At 34.4% G+C, this 12789-nt stretch overlaps 1 protein-coding gene across 5 annotated transcripts; it reads right to left on the bottom strand.

The window, feature by feature from the left end:
* Nucleotides 1-5418: 5418 nt before the first annotated feature.
* Nucleotides 5419-12789, bottom strand: LOC112727164 (E3 ubiquitin ligase PQT3-like). 5 transcript variants are annotated; one of them, XM_072209052.1, is made up of 16 exons: nucleotides 12161-12789; nucleotides 11844-12025; nucleotides 11071-11167; nucleotides 10774-10858; nucleotides 10520-10686; nucleotides 10117-10193; nucleotides 9960-10016; nucleotides 9690-9846; nucleotides 9457-9608; nucleotides 9098-9262; nucleotides 8692-8994; nucleotides 8553-8594; nucleotides 8100-8349; nucleotides 7897-8019; nucleotides 6758-6830; nucleotides 5419-6003 (listed from the first exon to the last, which is right to left on the bottom strand). In XM_072209052.1, exons 2-16 carry the CDS (start codon nucleotides 12007-12009, stop codon nucleotides 5695-5697), a joined length of 2223 nt encoding a protein of 740 aa, XP_072065153.1. In that variant the 5' UTR covers nucleotides 12010-12025; nucleotides 12161-12789; the 3' UTR covers nucleotides 5419-5694. The 5 variants fall into 5 exon arrangements, with proteins under 5 accessions (XP_072065153.1, XP_072065156.1, XP_072065154.1 ...); XM_072209055.1 differs by lacking the exon at nucleotides 6758-6830; XM_072209053.1 differs by lacking the exon at nucleotides 11844-12025.

Genomic DNA, 12789 nt, shown 5'->3' with positions numbered 1-12789 from the left:
TCGCCGCCGGATTTTGAGTCTTGATATTTCTGTTTTTGATACTCTTTATATATACGATCTTGCGTTAGCTTATCCTTTGCTCGTTGTGTTATCGATCGGAGTGTTGCGCGTTCGAGTTACGATTTTTGTTTACCCCTTTTTCTACAAAGGCTCCTAGTTATAATCAATTATTCATACTACTATACGTACTAAATTTTTGTTTGAGGTCGTAATACCTTGCCATCTCTGAATTATGACTTAAGCATAAGACTCTGTATGGTAGGGTGTTACACTACATCCATATTAATATATACCATTATTAAAAATTTTGTAGGAGATCCAAGTACTTTTAAAGATAGGATAGGAACCCAATTAATGAATTTAAGATGCCCAACCATGTCTGATTATAGATGGTATAAAGATGTTTTTATGTCAAAAGTTATGATAAGAGATGATGCACATGCACCTTTCTGGAAAGAAAGATTCGTAGCAGTTTTACTAAAATTATTCTCTGAAAAAGTATTACAAAAATTACAAACACAGTTTGGGACCAGATTCCCTATAACTCATTAACTTTTGGACAATTGCATAATATAATAGTACAAACAGGCATAGAAGTATACACAGATACCAAGATACAACAAAAAATAAAACAAAAAACTATCATGAAAAAAGAGAACTTAGAACGTTTTGTTATCAATATGGAATAACCCCAGAAAAAGCACCCAGTGGTCAACATAAAATTACAAAAAAAATTATAAAAAACCTAAATATAATATAGATAAACATCTTTATTATGAACAAAAACATTATAAAAAATTCTATAAAATTCCTAAAGGAAAACCTAAATCTTCTAATAAGAAAAAACAAGTAACATGTTGGAAATGTAAAAAATAAGGATAGTATGCTAATAAGTGTACAACAGAGCAGAAAATAACTAAAATAGAAAATAAAGAAATTAAACATGCTTTGACAACTATATTAATCAATTCAGAATCAGAGGAAGAATCAATTTATGAGGACTCTTCTAAAATTAAAGATTATTTTATACAACAATTAGACCTTATGTCAGAAGAAGAAAGCTCATAAAAAAATATTGAACAAAATGAGCAGAATAATTGTTTAAGAATAGGATTATGTAATTGTAGAAATTGTAAAAAAACCGTAAATATTTTGACTAGAGACCAGACTTCTACTCTAATAAAAATAATTGACAGGTTAAAAGATATCCCATTAAGAGATGAATTCATAAACCAATTAGCTGAATTTGTTAAAAAAAAAAAAAGAAGTAAGCAGGAAATAAGACCAATAAAAATAAAAAAAATCTATAATCGGTTTAAAAATCCACAAGAAGAAGTCTCTCTTAATTCTCTTAAAGAGGAGATAAAAAAGTTAAAGAGAGAAGTTTCAGAATTAAAACAATAAAATATTAATATGGACTATAGATTATTAAAAATAGAAGGAGAAAATATAATAAAAATCCAAAAACAAACTTTGCAAAATAATGTTAGTAAAACAGAAGAGACTAGTAACATAATAATTCTCGAGAATTATATTAACATGGGTCCAGAAAATTACATAAATATACTAACTTTATTAGTAAGCCAAAAGTGGTTTATTACGATAACCTTGATTGTAGGAGAAGAAAAATTTGATTTCATAGCTATGGTAGATTCAGGAGCTGATGTAAATTACACACAAGAAGGGTTAATACCTACAAAATATTATGAAAAAACTACAGAAAAAATTCTAAAAGCAGAAAATGATAGAATGACTATAGACTATAAATTATCTAAAGCAAAAATTTGTAAAAATTGAGTATGTTTTGCCACTACATTCTTTTTGGCAAGAAATATATCTCATCAAGTCATATTAGGAAATCCTTTTACTATGTTACTATATCCCTTTAACCTCGACATCGACGGAATAACTTGTGTACGCATTTCGAATCATCCTGTTCATTTTGAATTTCTCACTAAATCAAAACAACATGAACTCAATATGTTACAACATCTATCTACACAAGTTAATATTATAGAAAAAGAAACAAAACAAATTTAACTATTTAAACCAAGAGAAAATTTTACAACACCTACCAATCCAAATTAATGTTATAGAAAGAAAAACAAGACAAATTAACTATTTAAATCAAGAAGTTATATACAAAAGAATAGAAGAACAATTACAAACTCCTGAAATACAAAATAAAATAAAAGCAATTGAAGAAAAAATTAAGAAAGAATTATGTAGCCTAAACCCCAAAGCTTTTCAGCATAGAAAATTACATGAGGTGTTTTTATCATATGTAGATGGATTTAATGAAAAAGATATACCAACAAAGGCAAAATTAATATATATGAATAAAGAGTATCTAGAATATTGTAAAAAATAAATACAAGAATATTTAGATAAGGAACTAATAAGGCCTTCGAAATCACCCTGGAGCTGTACAGGCTTCTGTGTGATGAAAGCATCTGAAATAGAAAGAAGTGCTCTAAAATTAGTTGTCAATTATAAGCCTCTTAAGAAAGTATTAAAATGGATTAGGTATCCCTTACCAAATAAAAGTGATTTAATTAAAAGATTAAATAAAGCAAATATCTTTTCAAAATTTGATTTAAAATCAGGATATTATCAGATTGCGGTAAAAGAGGAAGATAGATATAAAACAGCTTTTATAGTACCCTTTGGACATTATGAATGGAATGTAATGCCCCAAGGATTAAAAAATGCTCCAAGCGAGTTCCAAGAAATAATGAATAATATATTTTACCCGCATATAGAATTTACTATAGTATATCTTGATGACGTATTAGTATACTCAAAAGGAATAAATCAGCATATATATCATCTAAAAAAATTTATGAATATTATAAAAGAACAAGGATTAGTGTTATCAAAAAGAAAATGAAAATTTTTATAACTAAAGTAAGGTTTTTAGGATATGAAATCTATCAAGAGACTATAGTACCTATTAAAAGAGCCATTGAATTTGCAGATAAATTTCCAAATGAAATAACTAACAAAAAACAATTACAAAGATTTTTGGGATGTTTAAATTATATGGCAGAATTTCTACTTGGAATAAGAGTCACATGCGAACCTCTTTATAAGAGACTAAGAAAAAATCCACCTCCATGGACAGAAGAAATGACTTCTATAATAATAAAAATAAAAAATGTGATAAAAGAAATACCCTGTATAATTATACTAGATCCATTGGTTAAATTAATTGTAGAAACAGATGCATCAGAATTAGGATATAGAGGAATTCTTAAACAAATACCTCCTAATAGCTCAAAAGAGCAAATAGTAAAATACCATTAAGGAATTTGGAACCAGCCTCAAAAGAATTATGCAACAGTTAGAAAAAAATACTTGCTATAGTATTATGTGTTTCAAAATTTCAGGAAGATTTATTTAATAAAACATTTATAATAAGATCTTATTGTAAAGCAGCTCCAAGTGTTTTGAAAAATGATGTAAAAAATCTGGTTTCAAAACAAATATTACAAGATGGCAAACTATTTTATCATGTTTTTATTGTACTATTGAACATATAAAAGGAGAACTAAATTCATTCCCTGACTTTCTTACTAGAGAATTTTTGCAGGAAAAGAATGGATCAAAAATCAGCCTCCAGTGAAGATTATGGTCAATCCTTTGACCAAATAAAAGAAAGAAAATTACCTATTACTCCTGTACCACCAAAACCATTATCATTAAAACCTCTGACTATGTCACAGGTTGTAAAAGCATCATCATCATCATCACCATCTAAGAGCTCTTTAATTACTACTAATAATAAATTCACATTATTGCAACCATCAGACCTCTATAACACTCAACCATTGAAAGAACAGTTTCCTTAATATGAAAAACCCAATCCTATCATAATATTAACCATCGAAAAAGAGTGGTTCAAAAAAGATAGAAAAATTCTATACAAGACTATTTTCCCAAATACTTTCCATTATATTCCTATTACCCCTCAAAAAATCCAAAAATTCTATGAATTCATATTAGTAGACACTGGATCTATTGAATTGACACATTATAGAGATCCCAACACCAAGCAGCCCATTTATTCAAAAATAAAATCATGAAAATATTATCTCTACAAGAGTGGGAATTACCCCATATCAATCTAAAAGCTTCTCTTTAAAATTTGAACCTCAGAGCTATACCTATTATGATTACCAAGAAGCATGGAATCATATCTTATTCCTATCACCAAGTCCCCATTCTTGGTTCATTTGGTTCAGAAAGAGGATATCATTGTAATTTTCCAAATGGTTCCAATCATGGTTCCAGAAAAAGGAGGTTGAGCAGTTTCGGGAGAGTTACCAGGACTTGAAGGATTACATTGTTGAGGATACTGAATAGGTGTTTAGGATGCTGAAGCAACAAGTCGGAGTTATTACTCCCGACTTGGACCTATCCCCTCTTCATCCTGAGAAGGTTGTCGTTAATGGAGAGATAGTTTCTCCTCCTCGTCCCCAGACTGATTCCGAACTGAAGACAGCGGGGCAACGCATCATTGAATCCCCTCCCCTTAGGGTAGATATGACGACTTCTTCCGCAGCTCCCGAGGTGATTTCAGCTCCTAATGCCGAAGAGATCCCACCGACCCCTCCAACTTCTGCGGCCGGGCCAACCTCTTCCCCTGCCGATGACTCAAACCCCCTTCTTGGTCCCAAGTGATGATATTATTAAAGGCTCGACTTGTGGGTCCTTTTTATGAACTCTTTATATTTGTTTATATATTTTGCTAGTGGTTCCTTGACATTCGGTCCTTTTTATAGGATCTTTAACAACAATTTTTGTTTCGTTTGATCCTTTTTGGATAGGACCTTTAACAAAGTTGTCATTTTATTATGCATGTGATGTTTTTGGTTTTGATGAAAACTTTTTTGAAGGCTTTTTAGTGTACTAGATTTACTTGTGAAGAACTCTTTCTGTTTCAAGCTTTATAAAGCTTTTTGAGAAAAACTTTTCATCAAATGATAGAAAATTATCTGAGTTAGATAATTTTTCTACTGCCTAACGTGATTAGAGAAAAACTTTTCGTTGAGTAATCCTTTTGTTTTGGCAAGATCTTTATGAAAAGCCCTTACCCTTGGTCCCTTTAAGGGGTTTTCGCGTCTCTTTGTTTTTCTTCGGCTGAATTTCTTACGTTCAATTTTGTTCGTTACTGTAATTTAAGTTATTCTTGCGATGCATTTTATACTACTCGGGATAACCGACTTTTAACTCGTTAGATACATCATCTCCAAGTCATTACGATCGACTTTTATAACCTATTTACACTGACTTGTACCTCGTCATTTTATCTTGCCAACCATGTAGGTTGGTCAATGGATTTTTGCGCTTTTCCGAGCTTAAATCAGTGCGTATCGTAGTAATGATAACTAGAAATTTTAAAGAAAGAGATAAAGAGATATAAAGAGAAATATTATTACTAATGTAATGTGACTTTACAAGGGTGCTCTTGCTACTAAGGGATTGAAATTTCTGCCCCTTAGCCCTCGCTGTGATGCCTCGTTAAAACCCCCTTCAGGAAAACCCTTTTTGGGAAAAAACCATGAAGTCAGGAAAAAGAGTACATCAGGGAGCGAGGTTCGCTTCCAGCTGTAATATCTCTTCGTATTGCAAGTGTGTCATGAACTTGGGAGCTCGGATCCTCCTTGGTCATTTCTTCCTCAGCGGGGAAGCTTATGCGGGAGAAAACACTGGCCATCTGTTTGCGGTATGCAGCTGCAGATGATGGTGCAGTTGAGGAGGTTTTGGTGGTTCAGATGACATCCGGGAAGAGGATCCTGACCGGTGGTGGCGATGGTGGTGATGGCCTCTTTCTCGATCACGGTGGTCCCTCTGGTCACGATCATGATCATGGTCACGTTCACATTCCCGATTCCAATCCACATGGTAGTCAGCTTTTCTCTTGAGCAGTTTGTGTTTGTTTTTGTTTGGCGCGCAAGGTGACACGCTCATCCTTGTTACCCTTGTTACAACTTCTAGACCCTGCATTATATAGACTAGAAGTTTACCTCTCAAAAGGCAGATCTATGACATGACAAGAATTACAAATAAAACATTTAACTGCCACAAAACAGACTAACAATATACTGACCCAAGCTTGTTTGTTTTATGTTCGAAAAATAAATAATGCAGTACAGACCATATATTAGTTATTAAAACCATATAGACAAAAATTAGGAATGTTAAATTTTAATCACTATACCCTGCCCTCATTAGTGGACAACAATTATCAACAGAACCCTTGCAACCAGGATAAAAGGCATAAATCTAAAGGTATCATAGGTCAAAGAATATCGAAAAACAATAGTCCATAAATGATCGCTAAAGAGACTCTGATTCTCTGAACTCAGAGAGAGCATATAAATTTAATCACATTACTGTTACCATCCAAGTGCAGCAATGCAACTCTAATCTAGTTATACCAATTCCCTTTTAATCAACTTTAAACCAACCGGTGGTTGTTGATTAGAGATATATGGTTCTGAGTGGGCACTGCTCCCTCAACCATTTATGACCAACAAGAATAGTACTCTGTAAAATAAGCAAGACTAACTGCTAAGACTACTATCCTCATTTAAGAAGCCAAAACAGTGAATGGTATCATCTAAAGCAATTACTGTTCAAGCTCAAGGTTCAAGTTTCTACCAAAATTTAGTGGGAAAAACCTAGAAAGGTAAATGATGCATACAAGTCCACAGATAAATAAAGGCAAAATAAGAGAACAAAAAGCACATACAGTTTTTGATTTCATAGGAACATCCCCAATACTGCTCGCTTCCCTACCAAAATCTCGATCTTTGGAGAAATCCCTATTTCATTAAAGAAACACTCCAATGATAAACAAAACAGAAATACCTCGAAAATAACCCACATAAAATTACAAGCAACAAGAACCACAATAACATTGGAAAATTTGGCAACAAAAAATTCATTAGACAACGTCAATAAAGAATAGATTATCTTGTAAACCAAAGCTTTTGCTAAGATTAACATGCGACCCTTGTCCTTTATTAACCCCGGAAAAAGGATAGCCGTACCCGCTACAAATCATAACTATTAGAAAGTAAAATTATGTTAAATCGTAAACAAAACAGAGTCAAAATACAGAAGAAATATGCAAAAGATCACATAGACGAGCAATCATGTCTAAAACAGATATAACTCAGTGGTAACAGACATTTCACTGTTAAGTTTAAATTCCATATATATTTATGGGATGACATAGGTGTCAGTTTAAATAAAATTACAGTGATCATAATCTAATTCATTTTTTGGAATATATCCAATGGCATAAATCCCTTATCCAGAAGTTCCGCCCTATTTAGAATTTCATTGCTTCGGTTTTTCCCCTTCATTTTAAGAGTTCCAACAATTATTGAATTCATCATAGAAGATTTTTTCTCTTGTTAAAGAGTCTATTCTTTTTCCATCATTTTTAGAGAAGTCGACAAATTGGGTGGCGCTCATAACTATTTATAGGATATATATTTTTCAATCCAACTATTGGATCACACTAACAAATAATAAAGATCATCTATAACACATTTTACCAAAATCAAACATTAACAAACATGTAATTGAAGACCTCTTTATCTATGTATATTTTGAACAAACATATTACATTATTTTCAAGTGCATAAAAGATATAACAAATGATTTTAGATTGACAAAATATTTTTAAGATGATCTATAATATATAAGTTTCTAATCCAACCGTTGATTTTTTAAAAAATTACACGAATAAAAAGTTGAACAATGAATATTTACTTAGATCGACACTGGTGTCAATTGATTATATATATATATATATATATATATATATATATATATATATAAAATAAAATGAATCGCCATCCAGGAGTAATTCTGTTTTACCTATCAATCAGTTTCTCATTTTCACGCTTTCTCCAACGATCAGCTTTCCAAGCTTCAAACTCCTCTCTACTCATAACTGGAGGTGGAACATTCATCCCTATGCCATACTCAGCAGCAAGATCCCTAAACAATAATTTAGCTTTCTAAAATAGTAATTATCTAAATATGCAAGACAAATTTTGATAATAAAAAAAGGTATATACCTATGAGGTGGAACAACAGGCATCATGTAACCCTGCATGCCAAATGGATCATGAAGCAGACCACCTGCAAATGGCATGTCCAAGGGGCCCAGGCCATAACCCATCATTTGCATCGGGCCACCATATGGTCCCATAAATCCTTCCATACAAGGTTGCATGCCATTCCAGTATGAATTGTAACCAGGTGCTGGGCCCATTGGCATCATGTAGGTCTCAGCCCCAAGGTCGTGTGGGGTTTTCCACTGAAAATCTGCAAGAGATAAAAATAATTTGACATTGTTACAAATAACATAAATAGAGGTAAAAAAAAAAAAAAGACCTCTGTATTGTACTCCTCCCCGAATGTTCAAGCAGCAATCCGGTTTGCAAAGTTTAATATAAAGGAAAAGTTACAGATACATGTCCAGATTTGAACATAAATATATAGATTCGAATGCAGGAGAGTAGATTTACCATTTGCAGGCAAATGGACTTTCTTCCTTTTTTTCTTCTTTCCTGCAAAGTTTAAAGTTGAAACTACAAATGAGATTGTGATCAAAGAAAATAAATTATTACATGTCTTACACAGGGTGAGATGAGCAATCTACATTACCTGCCTCAGCAGGAACCATTTTTTGCTGGACTTCCTCCTCAACCAACTGAGCACTCCCTTGTGAGGCTGGTTCCTTTACACTCATCGACTCATGTGTAGCTTCACTTACATCAGGCATTCTGGGCTTCACTTGCTCTGATGTTTGCAATGGAGCTGGAGCAGAAACTGTTTTTCTATCATCAACAGTTTCCGGTACATGTGTCATTCCTTCATGAACAAGTGAAACCTTTGGTTCTCCCTTAGATGCAGCCGATGAGGTTGGAGATGGAAGCTTCAGTTGTGGACAACGAGCAGACTCCATATCTAGAAAGGAGGAGAAAACAATTGCAATTTGCATGTTAGTTTCAATAAATTTTTAACCAAATAAAGTCCACGTAAGAGTCACATGATAAATAGTTTCAATAACCTTGAACTTGAAAGGTGCTCCCAGCGTTTTCAGCACTGCTATTGCCTGACTCCAATATACGATTAATAGTATCTCTTAGGGTCTTATTTGGTAAAAGATCATCTGCAAGAATATTTGTTGCACCACATATGCACATGGACTTGGAGATAACATAGTCCCTAATACCTGAAAAGAATTTTCAGAATGATATTTACAAAACTTCATCTGAGATGTTTGTACATTGGGAAGAAATGCTGAGGAGAGATTATATCATCTAAAGCATTCTTTACTTGCTTAATGAAGAATTATAAGCTTAAAAGCGTAAGTATTTACTCAAATTCTAAGAACCAGGACTTCTTCAGGAAGACAAAGAAACATACATTTGTCACAAAAGCTTTTAAAACAGCACTTGCTTGTCAGCACAGCATCTTTCATCACATCATTGCACAAGGGGCAGTGGAGCTCAGGTGGTAGATCCCCAACAGAACGTGTGGCGGAAGGTAAACCTTCTATTTCTTTCTCAAAAGCAGCCCTGTTTAGCAGGATTATGTGAGAAATACAATATTAGTCCTACATATGACAGAATGGAGACAAAGAACCAACATGTACTCACTCATTTGGCTTCAATACAGCTACTGAACCATTTGGTAGAGCATAGGAACCTTGTGGGTTCACCATCAGCATGGATCTCGGAATACCAGTAGGTTGTTTAACTCTCTTGATGTCATAATTTGGATCACCGTTTGTAGGGCAGTGCTGAATAAAATGGCCTACAAAAAAAGTTTAATAAGTAAGCTAAGCATAACCGACAATGCCATCCAACAATTTAAGCAGATTTAGCGCCCCTTTTTCTCCCTGATAATAATAAGAGTCTAGGAAATACCAGGAACCTTGCACCTGTGACATACATAGCCTTGAGGAGGTGTTTTCCGCTCCAGCCCTGCTCAGTAAGTGAATAAGCATTAGAACAGTAATATCAAAATCTGTATTCAAAGCAGGCAGTGACTCAAACTTGTATAGAATAGGAAAAGGAGACTCACCAAAACCACGACCACCCCCCATCCGTCCACCCATACCTCTTCCAAAACCTCTACCAGCACCAAAGTCCGATCCTTGACTGCATGCCAAAAGGAAACTTTAGATATGGCGAAGTCTAGAGTGACAATGATTTCACCAAAACAAAGCACATTTGGTATGTGAAATGAAATTTTCTGCAGAAATCCTTATGCAGGAATGATGGTAAATAAGAAACAACTGCTCCTCTAGTACAGGTGCTGATTCCAGAATGAGCAATCCCTTCCACCAGAGATTATTGACCATATTATTGCAGGTGAAAAAGAATACAAAGTTACTTATTAGTAATTCATATTCATATTTACAGTCATCATCCCTTTTTATGCTGATTCCAAGAATAAAGACAACTGAAGGAAAGTGGATACTCACCGTTGCCAATCCAAGGCAGGAGTATCAATCAAAGCCTTTATCCTACTTTCTTCATCAGCTTTGTTGGTTGGAGGAGCTTCAGGAATTAAGTTGCTTGATTGAATGGGTGGTACATCAGGAATCGCATACAAATCATTTCCAAATTCATCCCAATCTGAATCTTCTGGCTGTCATGTTATGAGAAGGTAAATAAAATAGGAATGAAGTGGAATTGTTTATTAAATAAAACGCATGGAAAGCAAAAAGGGACTTACATATTTTACAGCAGATGCATCTTCAGCTGGTAAGCTGCTGTTTTCAGGTTCGACTTCCATAGCCGTATTTTCCACCTTTTTTTGCCTGCAAAAGCCAAGGAAAGTAGCAACTCAACGCAGAATTTTTCTCACAAATCAAAAGGGTAGTTTCTTGGGAAAACTGTTTGACTACAACGTGAAGTATCAAGATGAGAATAGCAAGCCCATGACTACCCATTTCAAGAACCAACATGCATGATGCATGACAATAGTCCAAAAACCAACAACAGTAATAAGATTAAAGGTTAGAGATAATACTCTAGTTCAATAACAATTGGTAAACGTGGCCGACCAGGAACCCGACGAATTAACACCGAGGTATTTTTAGGAATCAGCATTGCTTCATCAAGATATTCTGAAATTCCAAAGAGACAGAGCAGCTATAAAACACTGAATATGCCATTCATCAAGGCAATTATATATATTAACTACCATGCTGCAAATCCTTCAAGGTTTGGGCGCTTGTAATTCCTACAACTAGCTTACAACCTCACTGGAACTCAAATTCTCAACACCCTGGCCTACATTCTAAGCATTTTAACTTTGAGGATTTCCTATTTTCTCGTTGTCTTTTCGTTTGATTTTTGCAATAGAAGAGGTGGAGGCCAATGTTAGTCAAATAAAAAACACTACAAAAACCAAGAATTTCATAGTAAAGTGATTCTCGTGTACTGACAGTGTAATCTTATATATTTATTAACCAATAGAATTGATGAGAATTGCCTATTTAACTGTCAATCACAACACAACAATTCCCTGATTTTTATTGGACATCAGTGTAAAACAACACTGTCAGTGCATGAAAATAAAACATCAAACTCAACTTCAACACCATGAACTCCTGAAAGCCAAGACTAGCAAAAATGTTTACTTTGAGAGGAACATGATAAACACCGAGAGTTTAACCACGAAAGCAATAGTTCCATATTTTAATTTTACAATTAACCCCCCAAACTCAGGGTATCGCCACCCAAACAACAGCTATCTTAATGAGAATTCAATAGTTTTAATTAAAAAGTCTCAGAACCAACCTTCATTGGTCTGGGCGTTGGTTACCACGAGATCAAAATCAGTACCCCTCCCTAAATGCTTGGATTCAAATATTTTTTCTTTCAATGTTCCAACAGAGATGAAAGGACCGTCCATGGGAATTGAATCATAATCTCTTGTACTCTTAAATTTATAATACACCGCCATCGTATATTTATTCTTTCTATTTAAAAAAAAAAGATTAAGATCAATGATAACAAAAATAAACGAATTAAAAGGGCCTATGAAATTCCAAAACTAGAATGGCCCTTGACATTAAATAAATCAAAACAAAACAAACAGTAGTACAGTACAATACAATATCCAAAGCTCTATTTCTTTTTTCTTCTTTTCTCTGTTTTTGTCCTCCACTTGCAAATTACTAGGGTTAAGATCGATCAAATCGAACCCACAAGCCGAGGCTGAGGCTGAGAGCACGAACACTACTAGAATTCTCTTCTGCCAGCAAAAATCAACGCGGAATCTTGAACTTCTTCACAAAATTCCGTTACGCATTCAGAATATACGATCCAAGAGAAGAATCTCCGTCGAAGCCCCTCTGTGGAAACAGAAACTGCTGTGAGCGATGCAATCGTCGAATCGATAGCAGGAAGAACAGCAACAATTTCCGACGGTCGCGCTTCGACAACCGACCCAACTCAGGAAGAACGTGAAGGAGGCGAAACTGCGAACTCGGAGCCTCTGCGATCGAAACTCTCGAATGAGAGAATCACGAACAACTCCGCGTGCGGTTGAAGGAGAAGGGGAGAATGATTAATTAGGGTTAGGGCTAGAGTTCGGAAATGTTTGGCTTTGAGGCGTGGAAAGAGAAGAGCATAATCAAGTGTAGAACGAATGCAAGGAGATGAAAGAAAAGTAATTTGGGATGGAAATTTTGGGGATTTCTGAGACAAAGGCCGAGAAATCACGTTGCTTGATTTTGAGGAT

The sequence above is a fragment of the Arachis hypogaea genome, chromosome 12 (assembly GCF_003086295.3).
Source record: "Arachis hypogaea cultivar Tifrunner chromosome 12, arahy.Tifrunner.gnm2.J5K5, whole genome shotgun sequence".
In the NCBI taxonomy this organism is placed as follows: Eukaryota; Viridiplantae; Streptophyta; class Magnoliopsida; order Fabales; family Fabaceae; genus Arachis; species Arachis hypogaea.
Note: the sequence above shows the minus strand (reverse complement) of the source record. Positions and strands in the feature narration are given on the sequence as shown.